Source organism: Papio anubis, chromosome 17 (genome assembly GCF_008728515.1).
Source record: "Papio anubis isolate 15944 chromosome 17, Panubis1.0, whole genome shotgun sequence".
Lineage (NCBI taxonomy): Eukaryota > Metazoa > Chordata > Mammalia > Primates > Cercopithecidae > Papio > Papio anubis.
Window position 1 is genome coordinate 60,311,945 of NC_044992.1, and position 18,409 is coordinate 60,330,353.

An 18,409-nucleotide genomic window follows, 5' to 3' on the forward strand; every position below is an offset into this window, starting at 1 on the left:
TGTGATCTGCCCGCCTCAACCTCCCAAAGTGCTGGGATTACAGGCGTGAGCCACTGCGCCTGGCCGAGTTGTTGTTTTTTTAGTTTGTTCAGCTTTTTACTTGTTAGAATGAAGTGATTACTGCCGACCTCCTTACTTGCCAGACTAGAAACTGGGAGTTTCCTATTTAGCCGTCCTTAAAAATTGTAAGCTGGACATTGTTGGTGATGCATCGTAGCAATTCTGATTTCTGTTATCTGAGAGTGTTGATTTTTGTTTTCACTGGCAGTTAATCAGTAGTCAATTCCCTTGAACTTATAAAGCCTTAGTTTTACACTTTGTTAGGATGAGTCTTTCAGATTTTTCCCTTAATCTTAGGCAGATCCCTCAGTCCTGGGACACAGTGTCTACTCCTAGCATGAACTGTTTGTCAAAACTCACATCACTGCCTTTTACTGGCAATGAAGAATAATCAAGTTCTACTCCAAACTCAAGGCAAAGACAACAACTATTAATCTCTACTGATCAACTTGACTCTCAGCCACAAGAGGAAATCCAGTAATAAAGGGTTATCTAAAGGCTTTGAGATCTACTCATTCTCCTAAATATTTCAAATTTTATTTCTGGCCAGATTGGACCAGAAGCCTGAATCCTTAGGTGGTATGGCTTTGCCCCTATAGATTTCCTTGGACTGAGTTGCATGTTGGCACCTGCTCTCATCATATAGTAAAGGATGTGATAAGAAGTCATCAGTGGAACCATCCTAGTATCAGTTTTGTTTTTTGTAAGAATGCCAGTGAGCATTCTATCCTACAGGGTCCCCTGTAGGAGAAGGAGCCACTGGAAGAATTTCTCTCAGATCTTAGTGTCAGAAAAAGCTCTGCTTCTCCTGAGCAACTGGTAAGTTTCTATCTCATTAATGTTTGGCTGCTGCTAAGCTCAGAAGCAAAGTCAGTGTTTAGGAACTCTTGTAATTTTGAGGGCTATCTTTTGCCTTAATTCCCTTTGTTTATTTAATTATGTTATATTTGTTTCCATCAGACACCTTAACTACTTTTTCTATAGCAAAGGCAAAAACAACAACAACAACAACAACAAAAAACAAAAACACACACACCCAAAAGTCATCGAAATCATGAAGAGCCAAGGAAGCTGCTGTCATTCCAAACATTTTTGTCCTTCCTCTTCTGGATGGCTTTCACAGCCAGATTCGAATCCACATAAGACTGTCATCTTCAACCCAAAGTGAAATTACTCACCTACCTTTCTACTTGATTCACCAATTGGTAGTCAAGAAATCGATTTTCAAAAAAATCAAATTTACTCTTAAAGGGCAGAGGTTAAAGATACTTAAAAAAATTATATCCTGGCTGGTGCGGTGGCTCATGCCTGTAATCCCAGCACTTTGGGAGGCCGAGGTGGGCAGATCATGAGGTCAGGAGTTCGAGACCAGCCTGGCCAACATGGTGAAACCCCATCTCTACTAAAAATACAAAAAGTAGCTGGGCGTGGTGGCAGGTGCCTGTGATCCCAGCTACTCAGGAGGCTGAGGCAGGAGAATTGCTTGAACCCAGAGGCAGAGGCTGCAGTGAGCCAAAGATTGCGCCATTGCACTCCAGCCTGGGTGACAGAGCAAGACTCCAACTTGAAAAAAAAAACAAAACACACAAAAAAATTATATCCTGATTTTGTGTCAATAAAGATACTTGAATGAATGTTCTACTGGCTCTGAAGGCAAGTTCAAGGAGAACTTCCAAATCATTTTAAGCTGGGTGCAGTGGCTCCTGCTGATAATCCCAGCATTTTGGGAGGCTAGGACAGGAGGATTGCTTGAGGCCAGAAGTTCGAGACCAGCTTGAGCAACATAGCGGGCCCCTGTCTCTGGGGGGGAGGGTGCGGGGGGAAGCTGGGTGTGGTGGTGCATGCCTGTGGCCCCAGCTCCTTGGGAGGCTGAGGTGGGAGGATCGCTTGAGCCCAAAAAGGCTGAGGCTGCAGTGAGCTAGGATCACGCTACTGCATTCCAGCCTGGGCAACAAAGCCAGACCCTGCCTCAAAAAACAAAAACGGAAATGAAAAAGCAAAACATTTTGGACCACAGGATCATCACTGGAAGAAGCAAATAGATTTCTCAAGGTCATTTCTCTGACAGAGAGAGCCGTCATTGGAATATTTGGTTATCTGGTATGTTTGCATTAATGTATAATCACTTGCAGCTCTCATCTTTACAACATAGGGCAACTGTCAGGGTTAGCGAGGTATTTGTTGTCATTCCCTCTCTAGGTGGAGCCAGAGCATGTGATGGGAGCATCGGGCCTGAGCTGCAGCATAAGCTTCCTCTGATTTTCAACCTGGAAGACGATATCGCAGAAGCTGTGCCTCTAGAAAGAGGTGGTGCGGAGTACCAGGCCGTGCTGCCCAAGGTCAGAAAGGTTCTTGCAGACGTCCTTCAAGACATTGCCAATGACAACATCTCCAGTGCAGATTACACCCAGGACCCTTCAGTAACTCCCTGCTGCAATCCCTACCAAACTGCCTGCCGCTGTCAAGCCCCATAACAGACCAGTTTTTATTTCACAAGGAGGAATATCTGGGAATTAGGCAAGTTTGTTTCCAAACTTCGTTTTTACCCTCTTTACAAACACACGCTTTAGTTTAGTCTTGGAATTTGGTTTTGGAGTTAGCCTTGCATATCCCCTCTGTATCCTGTCCCTCCTCCATGCTGGCCTGAGAGCAGCTGAGCCGTGCTGGCTCTGGACAGGGAGTGTGCCCTAATGGGAAGCACACGGGCTTTGGAGTCACGCACAGGTGCCAGCTGCAGCTTTTGAACTTGGGCAATTGTTTAACCTAACCTGCAAGTTGATTTTGAGGGTTAAATAAAGGCATACATGAAAATGCCTGGCACGTTACCTGACACAGAACAGATATTCGATACATTTTAGTTTCCTTGTTTCTCTGGTTCCCAGTGTCTCTGGTCATTTTCGTGTAAATCCATTCTAATTAGTATCTAGGGCAGAGCTTCTCTATTTTTTTTTTCCTTCCACACACCAGTGTACTCACTGGTCTCCATCTTTAATATGCAAACAAATCACCTAGGATCTTGTGAGAATCTGGATTCTGTCTCAGTAGGTCTCGAGTGGAGCCTGAAATCCTACATTTCTAGCAAACAGTGCACAGATTTAGACCAAAGTTAGGTCGCTTTCCAGATCTCAGAGCAGACGAGTCCATGGATAAGTCTGTGGCCCAATCCCCTTCCTCTCCTTTTAAGGGTGAAACGATTGTATTTAAAAGATGTTAAAGAGTTCTTCCTGTCCCCTATAACCACGAGGAAATAAAAAAATATAAAAACCTCAAAAATGCATTGCCATGATTTTATTATTAGTGTCCAAAATGGGACTCCCAGTAATAAATGATTTATTCCAGTCACAGCCAAAAAAGACTTTGCCTGGCTAAAATAGTTTCTCTAAGTATGTAATATACAAGAAATACAATTCAAAGAGATGTTCCTATAAGTACATTTTTTACACAGCATATATTTAAAAAGGAGGCCCCTTTTAATATAAAATTCTGGTTATATACCAATATGGTTAATTAGCATTTACACTATGGTTTGAACATATTTTAAATAGCATAATGTGTATACAATGTCTCCCACGCCCACTGGCAACCAGGGTCGTGGGAAGCTTGGTGAGGAGTTAACCAGGTCCTGTGGTTTAAGCAGTGCAGCACCCGGGATTCCTGCCCCCCTTTCTGCTCACACAATTGCACTCCATTCTTCCACCTTCCTTGTTTTCTCCAAAACCACCTGATAGGGGGATGTCCTGATTTCTGAGGTGTGCTTCTCATCATGACTGCTTCGTTTTGCCCTTCTGATTTCCACGGCACAAGATTATCTACCAAAATCAAAACAGAATGGCCTTACTCTTCTCAGAAAGAGGCTGGGAGGCAGGTGCATTATGAACAGGTCTGTGCCCATGCAGAGTGAGCAGGGAGAGGCTGGGCACTGCGGAATTTTCTATCTGACCTCGCTCATGGCCACAGAACAGTCACCCAGCTTATTCAGATGTAGACAAGTATGACACAGTTCTAGCAAATACTGACTGTATAAAAATATCTGTGTGTGTATGTATTTATATGTATATGTATATATTTTTTAAAGGCTCATCTTACTTGTAAACATGGACTGCTCCATCACTATTAAAAAGTCTGTTTAGGCCAGGTGCGGTAGCTCACGCCTGTAACCCCAGAACTTTGGGAGGCCGAGGTGGGTGGATCACTAGGTCAGGAGTTTGAGACCAGCCTGGCCAACATGGTGAAACCCCATCTCGACTAAAAAACACAAAAATTAGCCAGGCATGGTGGCGCGTGCCTGTAATCCCAGTTACTCAGGAGGCTGAGGCAGGAGAATCACTTGAACTGGGAAGGTGGAGGCTGCAGTGAGCTGAGATCACACCACTGCACTCCTGCCTGGGCGATGGAGCAAGACTCCATCTCAAAAAAAAAAAAAAAAAAAAAAAAGTCAGTTTAGGCTGGGTGCAGTGGCTCACACCTGTAATCCCAGCACTTTAGGAGGCTAAGGTGGGTGATCACCTGAGGTCAGGAGTTCGAGACCAGCCTGGCCAACATGGTAAAACTCCGTCTCTACTAAAAATGTAAAAATTAGCTGGGCATGGTGGCATGCCTGAAATCCCAGCTACATGGGAGGCTGAGGCACTAGAATCACTTGAACCTGGGAGGTGGAGGTTGCAGTGAGTGGAGATCACGCTAACACATTGCAGCCTGAGGGACAGAGTGAGACTCTATCTCAAAAAAAAAAAAAAAAAAAAAAAAAAATGGAAGGTCAATTTATACCCTTGGGCTTGATTTCCTGACTCTTGCTCACAAGATTGGGACTAGTTTCACAAAATACAGAGACTTGTACAGGTTGGATTGTTCCTGAAACAAAAGCTTCTCATCCTCCTGAATGAAGCAGCTTTCTAAGGCACCAGAAATGATCAAGTCTCTTTTCTTTCACTGCTCTCGGAGCAAAAGAGGCAAGCGTGATCAGTATATGAAGTGTCAGTATATGTTCTAAAAAGATCGCTAGTGATGAGCCGCCTTCTTAAGGTGGCGGCTCACAGAGCTCCTGCAGCAGACTACTCAGGCAAGGCTGTATGTTTGTTGCTGCAAGAGAGGCGATTTTAACCAAGCTGAGACTCCAAGAGCCTTTTGTGGTCCTAGCAGATTTTAAGGAATGTGAGTAAAGATGTGAATTCTGCACAGAGATTTGCAATAGGCATGACAATTCAGAATAAGAACACAGAGAGGAAGTTCCCCAGCATCCCTCATTGAACATTTCTGCCAATTCGGGCATGACTGAGATGGGCCATGTTGACAGAGCATCCCAGGAGCACGCGTGCCTCTGGTCCTTACGTGATGAGATGGAGAAGCCTGCCGGCTACTGAGACAGTGCCTTACTGGGAGCACTGCCCCTCATCACCATCTGCCTGCAGGCTGGCAGGCAGGCTGAGAGGTTGGTGGCTGCCACGACACAGCCATGCACACAGGGGCTGCCCGACACTCACAAGGGTCTAACACCCGTTCTAGGGACCTTGTTCGGTGACCACTCTCACTGGCAGGAAGTATTTCTTGTGTATAAATAAGAATTCCTGATGCAATTTCAACCAACTTTCTTTCATTTGGTCCTCAGGAAGGAGAAGAAACAACTGGCTCATGCCCAGCTTCCTGGCACTGAATGGGCACACAGGCCTCAGGACAGACTTTCTCACTGGTTCTTCAATTAAGCACCTCCCCTTTTCCTTTTCACCCCAAATCAATGATCTGCACAAGGTACCTATTATTTTATACAGGTTCTTTGGCAAGGAACTACCTCCTAGATGCCAATATCCAAATTACCCCAATTCTGTAAATATGAGGTTGCCAGGTTTACTGTGATTACAATGAAGAATCTGATAATGTTTTATAGTAGTCACAGACTTTTACCAAAATTCGTGAAACGGAACCTAGTAAGTGTCTGGATGTGGTAAACCCTGACAGAGTAGAGTGGCCACATTTGTCCCCACAGTGTCTGACCGAGAGTGCTCTGGTTCGTGGAAGACTCAACTTCAGGTAAATAACCACTGCCTTTTGAGGGTGCAGAAAAACACCCTTTAAGGCCGGGTGGGCCATGAGAACCCAAAGGTAAAACACCTGGTTTATAGTTAGGCAGCATGCCAACAGAGGTGTTGACGTTTATAATTAGTATTTTTAAGAACAACTGCTCTCCGCCACTAAGATATAAACTTCACTTGCCAGCCACGTGTCTGACAACCTGCCTCTTGAAAGCCACAAATGTAAAAGCTCACGCTGTGATCCACGAGCCGATGTGGGAGATCACAAACAACAGCTCCCGGCCCTGTACTCAGGGCCCCACGGCAGCTTTGTTTTCTAAGCCAAATGTGCTCACTAGAGGGTTCCTACGGATCTGCCGGAGAAAGAAGCCAGACCTGCACTCCAGCCTTTTACAATTGGAATCTCAACGGACACAAGCCATGATCAGGAGACATTTCCATAACAAAGCTTAATGGGCATTGCTTCAGTGCCCGAGTGGCAGCTCCTCTCTGGTTCTAGGAGTTGATGCTCCAAGTCTTGGCCCAAACGCTACTTCCGACCAGGAGCGGTGCCTCACGCCTATAATCCCAGCATTGTAGGAGGGCCGAGGCGGGTGGATCACTTGAGGTGAGGAGTCTGAGACCAGCATGACCAACATGGTGAAACCCCATCTCTACTAAAAATACAAACTATTAGTTGGGCGTGGTGGTGCACGCCTGTAGTCCAGCTACTCAGGAGGCTGAGGCAGGACAATTGCTTGAACCCAGGAGGCAGAGGTTGCAGTGAGCCAAGATCACGCCACTGCACTCCAGCCTGGGTGACAGAGCAAGACTCTGTCTCAAAAACAAAACAGAACAAATCAGTACATCCATCTCGCAATGATTTCAGGTGGACTATCTGGGATGTTTTGACTGAAACTCACAAGAGCGGTCTATGTTACTCCAGACGGGAGCTTGAAGAATGGGAAGTTGAGGAAGCCCTGGCAGGCACTCAGGAGAGAATCTTGTCTTCAGTTGCAGGTGGTGGGAGAAGCCACGCCCAGCACTCAGCCAGCACTCAGGGCCCTAGCTGTGGGAACAGCCTGAGCAGGTTGCTGGAAAACCCAGCTAAAGGTGCTCCGGCAAGCTCCTGCGCTGCACCTCCCACCCTCCACAGAGCATACAATTGCTTTTCTTTTCTTTTCTTTTTGAGATAGAGTCTCACTCTTTCACCCAGGCTGGAGCGCAGTGGCACAATATAGCTCACTGCAGCTTCGACCTCCCAGGCTCAGGTGATCCTCCCACCTCAGCGTCCAGAACGGCTGGGACTACAGGCACGTGCCACCACACTCGGCTAATTTTTGCCTTTTTTTTTTGGGTGGAGATGGGGTTTTGCCATGTTGCCCAGGCTGGTCTCTAACATCTAGGCTCAAGCGATCCTCCAGCCTCTGCCTCCCAAAGTGCTGGGATTACAGGTGTGCGCCACTGCACTCGGCCAGTTGGTTCTTAATGAGTGTCTGCAACTGCCGGGGCGGTGCAGGTCTGCCAGTCAGAGCTGCAGGTAAGTGAGGGTCAAGCTGGTCTGCAGAGTGCAGCAACTCAGCTCAGAGTCCTGAACACACAGCCCAGCCCTCTGAAACCATCCCCTCCAGCACAAGGAAAGCAGCATTCTGCAAAAGCATCCACGGAAGCCTCAGGAAAATAAGTTTTACGCAAGGCACATATTCCTACCTTCTAGGCAGCAAAGTCAATGCCACAGGAGCAAAATAAGAGATTCCAGGCCTCTGGCTGGAGGGAGGTCACCAAGACTCCCTGGATTAGTGACTCTAATGCCATCAGGGTTTAGCTCGACACCTAAAGGCTACTCTGTAGGATTCAGAGCACACAGTACAACAACTATCCTAGGGCTTTCCAAATACCAGAGCAGAGAATTAGTTGGTACAGACTAGAAAACAGGGAAAGGGACTCCGCCTCTCGTATGAGGCGAAGGTTTCCTTCTAAGCACACAGACTGAGCCGCCCGGTTACGGGTTCCTAATGCTCACAGGAGGAAACTCATTCTCATCATCAAGACACACTGGTCCCGTCGCAAACTCATGTTCAGGAATAACTTCTCCTCGCAGCGCCCCGCCGTCCTCGGAATAACCTGGAAACCAAGAAAGAGACATGAAACAAGCCCTGGGGATCTGCTTTTATGCCATGACCTGGCGGGTGGGGAGTGGGAGCTCAAATAAAGGGCAAAGGAAGCAGAGGGGCTGTCTGTCTTCCCCCTGGAGGGACTGTGCCTAGGACAAGCCATAATCCTCACCATCTGCTGTCTTTAAGCCTGACCTGCCTTTCCACTTCGGATGTCTGAAACATCCTACCTCTTTGAAGTTTGCTTTGTTGAGGTAGGGTCTCACTATGTTGCCCTGTCTGGTCTCGAACTCCTGAGCTTAAGGGATCCTTCTGCCTCAGTTTAACTTCCTGAGTGGCTGGGACTACAGGCACTTTGGAATTTTTAGTTTAGCTTTAATTTTTTGAAAAGGAGTCTCACTCTGTCACCCAGGCTGGAGTGCAGTGGTATGATCTCAGCTCACTGCAATCTCCACCTCCCTGGTTCAAGCGATTCTCCTGCTTCAGCCTCCTGAGTTGCTGGGATTACAAGTGTGTGCCAACATGCCCAGCTAATTTTTGTATTTTTTAAGCACAGATGGGGTTTCACCATGGTGGCTAGGCTGGTCTCAAACTCCTGACCTCAAGTGATCTGCTCGCCTCAGCCTCCCAAAGTGCTGGGATTACAGGTGTGAGCCACTGTGCCTGGCCTCATTGCAATTTTTGAAGAGGCAAAGGGTTAATAGCACTTGTTAGGAAAAAGACCATATTGTGCAACGCCTTGCCAGGTTGAGGGTCCTACGTTTAAAGGCTATTACCATGGCCTCACCTGTGAGGAAATAAAAAATTCAAGAAGAGTGCTCCACCCCAAGGTAACAGTGAAGGGGGAAGGCGAGGGAGGGTGAAGGGGGAAGGCGTGGGAGGGCGAAGGGAGAAGGGAAGGGAGGGCGAAGGGAGAAGGGGAGGGAAGGCGAAGGGAGAAGGGGAGGGAAGGCGAAGGGAGAAGGGCAGGGAGGGCGAAGGGAGAAGGGGAGGGAGGGAGAAGGGAGAAGGGGAGGGAGGGCGTTCCACCCCCAGGTAACAGTGAAGGGGGAAGGGGAGGGAGGGCAGAGGGAGAAGGGGAGGGAGGTCACTGTTGGAGATGCTCCCCTGTTGGCCCCGCATCCACCCACCTGGCACCGTGGAGGCTGAAGATGCACTTGGTCTGGCTACGGTTGCTGCATAAGACTGAGGTAAGGAAGGTCTGAGGTCGTTTTCTTTATTCTCTTCTGTTGTTCCTGAGCCAAGCAAGCTACTTGTGACAATCAAGAGGGGGTGAAAGAAAAAAAGAAATCATCATATATCTAGGACACCTTCCAAAGGAAAAGCATGAGGAAGCCTGTGCTCAGCTCTGTGGGTTATTTATTTATTTTTGAGACAGGGTCTTGCTAGGTCACCCAGGCTGGAGTGTAGTGGCGCAACCTCGGCTCACTGCAACCTCCGCCTCCTGGGTTCAAGTGATTCTCCTGCCTCAGCCTCCCAAGTAGCTGGGACTACAGGCACCCACCACAGCAACTGGCTAATTTTTGTATTTTTAGTAGAGACGGGGTTTCACCATGTTGGCCAGGCTGGTCTTGAACTCCTGACCTCAGGTAATCCGCCCGCCAACTCTGTGGGTTTAAATTGTAGACCTACCCACACGCTGCTGGGCCAGGATGAGCTGAAGTGACCTGAAACCGCCAGGGGCAGCTGCACACCGTCAAAGTGGCCCCTTTCTCTTATATTGACTAAACAAAGATTGGTCCTCTGCTCTTCCCAGTACACACAGGTGAGGAATGCTAGCTAGCAGAGTGGCCATCGGTGGGGGGCAGTGGCAGCTCTGGTGCCCTGGTCACAGCAGGAGAGCTCAGTCGTGCCCATTCACAGAAGTCATGAATGCTTTTCTTTTGTTTTCTTTTCTTTTTTGAGACAGGGTCTCACTCTGTTGCCCAGGCTGCAGGGCAGTGGTTTGACCATGGCTCACTGCAGTCTTGACCTTCCTGGGCTCAGGTGATCCTCCCACCTCTGCCTCCCGAGTAGCTGGGACTACAAGGCATGTGCCACCATGCCTGGCTAATTTTTATATTTTTTCTTTTTGTAAGGATGGGGTTTCCCCATATTGCTCAGGCTGGTCTCAAACTCCTGAGCTCAAGCCATGCGCCCTCCTTGGCCTCCCAAAGTATTGGGATTATAGGCATGAGTCATGAGTCAACGTGCCTGGTAGAGCACCTTCCAATTCCACGCAGGGAACAGATTTTTTTTTTTTTTTGAGACAGGGTCTCATTCTGTTGCCCAGGCTGGAGCACAGTGGTGTGATCATGGCTCACTGCAGCCTCAACCTTTCCAGGCTCAGGTGATTCTCCCTCCTAAGCCTCCCGAGTAGCTAGGACTACAGGTGTGTGCCACCACATCCGGCTAATTTTTGTATTTGTTTTTGGTACAGATGGGGTTTCACCGTGTTGCCCAGGCTGGTCTTGAACTCCTGGACTCAAGCCATCCGCCCGCTTCGGCCTCCCAAAGTGCTGGGATTACAGGGGTGAGCCACTGCGCCTGGTGGCAGGGAACATGTTTGAATGCCCACTGTGAACTCGGGGCCATGTTAGGAGGACAGGCCGAGGGGGGACCATCCTGTGCGTTATTAATCCTGGCACTTTTCCAGATGACTACCACAGGCTGAGGCCGCCTGACACAGAGCCCAGTGCGGAGCAGTAGCCCACTAGGGGTTTGCCACTGAGACTGCCAGTGAAGAACAAATCAAAGCAAGGGCATTGAAGCTTGTCGCTGTTCTTGGCGAAGGGACAGCTCTACGCAACCAGCTCTTGACAGAAGCTGTCTTTTGAAAAGCAGTCTCTTCACCTGTGGGTTTTGATTAAGACACACTCTCCTCCATCCTGAGGATCCAAATTGTAGATATAAAGGTGTCCATTGGATGATGCAACTAGCAGCCGTGGCAACTTCTGGATCCTAAGGGCCAAGGAAAACATAAACTGTGATGACAACGGAGATGGGTGATGGGTTCGCTTCCAATGACAGAGCCCCCCTCACCCTAGCTGTCACCAGATTCTGCCTTTGACAAACCCTTAGCCCACTGATCTGGTCTGGGCTTCTGGCTATTCCTTTGCATTCTGGCCTTGGGATCTACTTTCAGGATTATTTCTTGTCTTTGAACGCAATAGTGTGGATGAGGCAAATGAGTGTAGATGTTGTAACCCTGTGAAAAGCAGTAGCTAGCGAACACATTAGCGCCCTACATGGGACTCAGTCTCCCTCTGACATGTGTCTCTGCCCCTAACCAAGACAGAAAGCGGGTAAATGGATGACTGGCTCACTGTCTTTGCTGGTAGGTTTTGTGAAATTTTAAAAATGTTCAACTTTTGAATAAACTCCTTTAAACTTCTTAAAACATCTGTCAGCCCCATAGGAGTCTGAACCTAGAAAACAGACCTGGAGGCTTTTTACATAATTACAGAAAAATAAGAATTGTTTTTAAGACAGTGTCGTTATAACCAGCAGGTTAAAATTCCCATGCCAACTTCTAGCTGCCCCCTGAGAATCCGCATTGAAGTCAGATGGGAATAGCAGGGGTTTGATTCTGCTCACTCTTCCTTTGGGGCAAGTTTTCTTTTTCTTTTTTGAGACGGAGTCTCACTCGGTCACCCAGGCTGGAGTGCAGTGGCACGATCTCGGCTCACTGCAACCTTCACTTCCTGGGTTCAAGCGATTCTCTTGCCTCAGCCTCCCAAGTAGCTGAGACGACAGGTGGGCACCACCACACCCAGCTAATTTTTATAGTTTTAGTAGAGACGGGATTTCACTACATTGGCCAGGCTGTTCTCAAACTCCTGACCTCAGGTGATCCGCCTGCCTTGGTCTCCCAAAGTGCTGGCATTACAGATGTGAGCCACCGTGCCCAGCCTGGGGCAAGTTTTCTCTTTCTTTTCAGGTTTGGGGATTTTTGTGCTTTGGAGAAATAGATTGATGAAAGCGTGGTCTTGTTTAGAGTGGGTGGTGCTGTACGTACGTTGAGAGGGTACAGATGTTCCTCTGCCCGGAGAAGTTCAAGCGTGCGGTGGCAAAGGCCCGGTCCTGATGCATCATGTCGGACACCTGGGTTGGGAGGTAGTTGGTAGCAGCCATGAACATCTTTCCCATGTAGCCACTCCAGGTCGAAGTCTCTTCTGGTCGACTAGGGAGTAATGCACAGACAATGCTGGGACTGGGCTGCAGGCCCCACACACACCCAGGAATCTCCACACCCAAGCGTCATTAGCCACACTCGCCACAGCAGGGAGAGACTGTGCCTTAGCTAATGTTCTGCCCACTGAGAACAATCCAAGATGTATTATTCTGGCAATAACTAAAGAGCATCAAGGGCTTGTTTGTTCTTCAGAAGAGCCATTGTAAAGCTGTTATAAGGTTCCCAATGCTACTGCTTTCCCCTATTAAAGAAGGCTTATCTGATGACTAGTCTGATTCTAGATTTCTAGAAGAGAGCTGGGGTAGAGAGTGAGATGGACTCGATATCCCGGTGCCATTAAATGAGCTCCGGACTGTGCTGGGCTCATGGAAGAACAGACAGATCTCAACGTGAAGGCCTCCTGAGCCAGACTGAGTGGGTAGCAAACCTCCGGGCAAGAAACTTTGGGTGGTGTTTGATCGTAGATAACCCTGGAGTCACCCAGGTACCCAGCATGCGTAATGATGGAGATCATGCAAAGGGGCCTGGGATGTCGCCTGCAGTCGTGGAACTTCATCCCAAGGCCTCTGCCAGACAAAGGGGGTGACCGTTCTGTTGGTGGGAGACAACCCCCAGCTCTGCCCCACACAGAGGGTGGCACAATGAGGACCAGAGCTGCCATGTGAGTTCCCAGGAGCAGGCAACTGCTGAGAGGCTGCTTGTCTGCAGGATTAGGTCCTGGTGGGAAGCTCACGCTGCAGCTCAGAGCCCCGGGAGGTATTCTTTACTCTGCTACCAGTGGGCTAGGGGGGTCTTTGGACGAACCTCTCTGGGCCTTCATGTTCTCATCTGAAAGTGACTACGCTAGGTGCACCGCTGGGATTCTGTGATCCGAAGCATCCTGAGACATCCCTGTACTGATTGTCCCACAGCCCTGTGCTCCAGGCTGGGGTTTACAAAGAGGTGTACGATCCAGACCCTGCATTCCAGGCTGAGAGAGCACGGGTGTATACAAAGAAAAACAACGTGAGCAGTTAATATGTGGTGCTGCACAGATGGTCCAGGCAGAGCTAGTCCAGACCACAGAGGGGAGAGGCGGATGAGGTTCCTTAACGTTTCCGTGTCCAGATTTCCTCATTTGGGAAACAGGAATCATCATCACAACCTTCCCGACAGGGTTGCTGGGAGAACGAAGGAGGCTGAGGGCTGAGCATGGAGCCTGGCACGCGGCATGTGCTGTTTTATGGGACGGTGTCTCTGCGGCTGGAGGAAGTGAGGAGGTTCTGCGGGTGGTGGCTGCTGGGCTCTGCAGCAGGTCTGACTCAGCGGGGCAGGGAGGAGCTGGGATTTCATTCCCAAGCTCAAAGGGGAATAAAGGTGTCTGAGGAGGAGGTGTCATGTTCAAAGGGACATTTTCAGAAGATTAATCAGCAAGATGATATAGGGGTGGATTGGTATTGGTTGAGAGACTGGAAAGTCAGACCAAATGTAAGAGTAACGGCTGGACCAGCACGAGGTGCTAAAGACACGGCTAAGGGCCCTGGCCAGCAAAGCACGGCTGAAGAGGCGCGTGTGAGCCGTAACTGCTGGGTACATATGAATACTCCGTAGATAGGCTGGGGGAGGCACATGTCAGCCATAACTGCCAGGGACATATGAACACCACATGGACAGGTTGAGCGGAGAACCCAGAACAACTTGGAGGTTCTGCTCCTGGTCACCTGTGTTCACAGACAGAAACGGGAGAGCCTGGAGTGGGAAATGAATCTCTGATGATAATCCCCGGTGGAGGCGGGGCTGCAGCAGCAACGGGGATCATTCACTCATGGAACCTTGGGGTTGAACAGCATCTTAACAGCTCAGCTGCCCTCCGGTGCTCAAACCCACGACAACAGATGATGAATTAAGGCTCCAAAAAGACCAGGGCTTAAGAAGCTGTCTGAAAAGTGAAAGAAAAGCCTAAAAAGTGGATATAATCTCCAGGGAAATAGTAAAAAGAACCTCAGGGCAAACAATGAGCTTTGGGTTACATCTGTGCAGATTGGGGGTTGGAAAGTTCTGGAAGGACAGAGGAGCGAGAAGGGAGAAGCCCCCAGTGTTTCATACACCACGGGGGGTGGGGGGGGTGGGGGACAAGGATTCTAGAGACGAAGAGACATCAGTCCCGTGGCTGTGATATGTGACATGCCTCAGGTGACCTCAGACAGCATGGGCTTTCTCTAATCACACATGCCTTTAAAAACAGAGCTTTCTCCAACTGGTGGCAGAAAAAGATGGCAGAAGGGCAAGTTAGAGAAATCTTGACACCTCCCTTTCAGCCTTGTGTCACGCTGAGAAGAAGACCCAGTCCTGCCATTCTGGGCTTCTGGCTGCAGAACTATGAGATCATAAATGTGGCTGTTTGCCTGTAGTCCCAGCACTTTGGGAGGCTGAGGCGGGTGGATCATAAGGTCAGGAGTTTGAGACCAGCCTGGCCAACATTGTGAAACCCCGTCTCTACTAAAAATACAAAAATTAGCTGGGTGTGGTGGCAGGTGCCTGTAATCCCAGCTACTCGAGAGGCTGAGGCAGAGAATTGCTTGAACCCAGGAGGTGGAGGTTGGGCAACAGAGGGAGACTCTGTCTTAAAATAAATAAATAAATGAATGAATGTGGCTGTTTGAAGCCCTTAAGTTGTGGTCATTTGTTGCTGTGGCAGTGGGAAATGATGACACATACCATTGGCTACACTCTAACACCGGCTTCCGTACGTGGCCAGCCCTCACTCCACTGCTGCCTCCATTGCGCTAGTGGGCATTGGTACCTGCCTGTGTCATGTATGTGTTAGCATGTGTCAGTGTGATATGGTGCCTGGCCTCTGTTACATGTATGTTAGCATGTATCAGTGTGATACAGTGTCTGGACTCTGTCATGTATGTGTGTGTATCAGCATGATATGGCGCCTGGCCTCTGTTATGTATGTGTTAGCATGTATCAGCATGATACGGCGCCTGGCCTCTGTTACGTATGTGTTAGCATGTATCAGTGTGATACGGCACCTGGCCCGTTACGTATGTGTTAGCATGTATCAGCGTGATACGGCGCCTGGCCCCTGTTACGTATGTGTTAGCATGTATCAGCGTGATATGGCGCCTGGCCTCTGTTACGTATGTGTTAGCATGTATCAGCGTGATACGGCACCTGACCTCTGTTATGTATGTGTTAGCATGTATCAGTGTGATACGGCGCCTGGCCTCTGTTATGTATGTGTTAGCATGTATCAGCGTGATACGGTGCCTGGCCCCTGTTATGTATGTGTTAGCATGTATCAGTGTGACACAGTGCCCGGCCTCTACACCTTCCTCTTCTGAAACTCCATCCAAGGGTACCAACAACCAACTCCCCAGATATAGTAGGCTTTCTGTCCTGATCCTGCCTTTCCCTGCAGGTTGGGGTAACGTTTTCAAAGCACTCTTTCTTTAGAATCCTTGCCCCCCACCGTGGGGTATGAAACACTGGGGGCTGCTCCCTTCCCACTCCTCAGTCTTTCCAGAACTTTCCAGCCCCCATTCTGCACCGGTGAAACCCAAAGCTCATTGTTTGCCCTGAAGTTCTTTTTACTCTTTCCCTACAGATTTTATCCACTTTTTAGGCTTTTCTTTCACTTTTCAGACAGCTTCTTAAGCCCTGAGAAATTGCAGGTGTTTCCCAAGCACTCAGCGGTGGTGCTGGCAGCGATGATAAATAAATATATTGCTATATTTACAGCTACATTAGCTGACGCTTCTTAGTGCTTACTATGTGCCAGGCACAATGCTAAACGCTTTGAGATCTGCAGACTCATTTAATCGTCGCAACAAGCCTCAGATGCATGTACTACCGTTAGGTTTGTTTTGCAGATGAGGAAACTGAAGGACACAGATCTAAATTATCTTCCCAGGATCTCCTGGCTCCTAAGAGGCAGAGCTGGACGTGGACTCACGTGGGTGGCTCCCAGTTTTTTGCTTATGTGCATTATGCCCCCAAAGTTTTGCTAACACACTCCATCACTTAGGTGAAGCCCCAAGTAAAGCCAAGATCAGGGTGTTGAGAAAGAAAAGAGATCATTCATGCCGGCAGAAGAGCCAGGGCCTGACTCCTTTCATTTAATGAGCATTTGGCACCCTGTGCAGTACTTGCCTGTTGGTGACCTGCTCCAGCTTGAAGATGTGTACCGTCTCGGTGTTACTGGAGGCGCAGAGGAATTGTGAGTCCATACTGAACACTAGAGAGCTGATTGTCACATACCTAGAAACACAGCAACACATGGGCCCGTGAGCTACAGAAATGAGAGTTACGGCCTTATAGCTCAGAGATCAGCTTTATAAGAAAATTAGATGTGTCCTGAAGAGCCTAGGTAGCCCCAAATCCCTTACACATTGTGGTGCCCATATTTAGAAATCAATGTCAGAAAGCTTCACAAAGGGTCATAGTCTTTTTTATTTTATTTTATTTATTTATTTTTGAGACAGAGTCTCGCTCTGTTGCCCAGGCTGGAGTACAATGGCTTGATCTCAACTCACTGTAACCTCCACCTCCTGGGCTCAAGCGATTCTCCTGCCTCAGCCTCCCAAGTAGCTGGGATTACAGGCACACACCACCACGCCCAGCTGATTTTTATATTTTTAGTACAGACGGGGTTTCAACATGTTGGTCAGGCTGGTCTTGAACTCCTTACTGACCTCAGGTGATCCGCCTGCCTCGGCCTCCCGAAGTGCTGGGATTACAGGCGTGAGCCACCGCGCCCGGCCCATAGTCTTATTTATGTGAGAAGAAACAAGGTATAGCCCTGCCTCTGTCAGCAGAAGGGAGGAACTGTGCCTGGCATCTTGGAATCTTCCGGTTGCTCTGTGCACCGATCTGGCTGCAAACCTACATCCAATAAGATCCCAAACAGTCACACTTTACATGGTCCTTTATTTCCATGGAAGGAAATCAGAAATTATTTTTGGACTGTGACTCCCTGGCTCTCTCATTTCTCCTGTGCCGGCCGCCCACACACACATCAAAAAGGGACTCTCATGGCTGAACTGCGTTAAAACAGCATCTCGGCTTTCAGTGTTGCCGAACCCTAAGTAAAGCCTGCAAGTCAATTACCTGGGAGAGTAGTTACACTTCCTCCAGGTGAGTGGAGGGCACAGAGCCACTCTCTGTCCTCTCCCTAGACAGCTGCCAGCGGCCCCTGCGGGACTTCTGCGGGGACTTTAAAATGGGTTTGACACTGAACACAGACCTTTTCATCCCTCTCCGGAACTCATAGAGCTTTTGCCCGTCAGGGACAGAGAACACCCGGATGACTGTGCCCTGGAAAAGAAAGCAGGTGGACATTTCATAACTGTTAATGGTTTCACACAGAGATGTCCCTTCAGAGAGGAGTTTGTTTTACTGGTTTTGAACATCTGTCTCTGAGGGAGCACACCGTGTTGAGCGTAGAGGCATTTTTATTTATGTTCCATATCAACAATTCCTGGAAAATGTTTTAAACACCCGCTGTCTACCTTTTCTTTTCCACCTGTGCCCAAGGCTGGTGTGTGTGTGTGTGTGTGTGTGTGTGTGTGTGTGTGTGTGTTCGCCCAACTGCTCTGGTTTCTTAGAATTTCAGTTTGAGGCTGGGCATGGTGTCATCCTAGCACTTTGGGAGGCCAAGCCGGGTGGATTTTCTGAGCTCAGGAATTCAAGACCGGCCTGGGCAACAGTGAAACCCTGTCTCTACTAAAATACAAAAAATTAGCCAGGCGTGGCAGCATGTGCCTGTAATCCCAGCTACTCGGGAGGCTGAGGCAGGAAAATTGCTTAAACCTGGGAGGCGGAGGTTGCAGTGAGCCGGGATCGTGCCATTGCACTCCAGCCTGGGTGACAGAGCCAGACTCCATCTCAAAATTAAAAAAAAAAAAAAAAATTCAATTTGATCACTTTCTCTGATTATTCCAGGCAGAAGACGTCAGTTTCTCTAAATAGCAAAGTAAAGCATTTGGTTTGCACTGTACTGTGTTTATAAGGTGTAGCATCTGTCTGTCTCTACGGCTGATGTGCATGTACATTTCTTCATAAGACCACGA

At 48.6% G+C, this 18,409-nt stretch overlaps 2 protein-coding genes and 1 long non-coding RNA gene across 24 annotated transcripts in view; 2 read left to right on the forward strand and 1 right to left on the reverse strand.

The window, feature by feature from the left end:
- Nucleotides 1–6,733, forward strand: part of ARSG (arylsulfatase G) — a 151,499-nt gene extending 144,766 nt beyond the window's left edge. For 10 of the 21 annotated variants that reach the window (XM_003913331.5, XM_021928420.2, XM_021928421.2 and 7 more), the window contains one exon: nucleotides 2,260–3,333. In XM_003913331.5, coding sequence (XP_003913380.1) covers nucleotides 2,260–2,534 — 275 coding nt within the window. In that variant the 3' untranslated portion in view covers nucleotides 2,535–3,333. Of the gene's footprint in view, nucleotides 1–357; nucleotides 561–2,077; nucleotides 3,334–5,665 lie in introns of those variants that run through there. The other 11 variants (XR_002517902.2, XM_021928424.2, XM_021928423.2 and 8 more) reach the window with 8 other exon arrangements.
- Nucleotides 3,334–18,409, reverse strand: part of WIPI1 (WD repeat domain, phosphoinositide interacting 1) — a 37,405-nt gene continuing 22,329 nt past the window's right edge. For both annotated transcript variants that reach the window (XM_031657163.1, XM_031657164.1), the window contains exons 7-13: nucleotides 17,584–17,654; nucleotides 16,491–16,598; nucleotides 12,177–12,341; nucleotides 11,012–11,119; nucleotides 9,310–9,428; nucleotides 8,089–8,189; nucleotides 3,334–3,869 (exon numbers count right to left, since the gene is read on the reverse strand). In XM_031657163.1, coding sequence (XP_031513023.1) covers nucleotides 3,822–3,869; nucleotides 8,089–8,189; nucleotides 9,310–9,428; nucleotides 11,012–11,119; nucleotides 12,177–12,341; nucleotides 16,491–16,598; nucleotides 17,584–17,654 — 720 coding nt within the window. In that variant the 3' untranslated portion in view covers nucleotides 3,334–3,821. The remainder of the gene's footprint in view (nucleotides 3,870–8,088; nucleotides 8,190–9,309; nucleotides 9,429–11,011; nucleotides 11,120–12,176; nucleotides 12,342–16,490; nucleotides 16,599–17,583; nucleotides 17,655–18,409) is intronic.
- LOC116270990 lies at nucleotides 10,642–12,616 on the forward strand. Its single transcript, XR_004179296.1, has 2 exons — nucleotides 10,642–10,691; nucleotides 10,815–12,616. It is a non-coding gene; the product is annotated as an uncharacterized LOC116270990 (long non-coding RNA).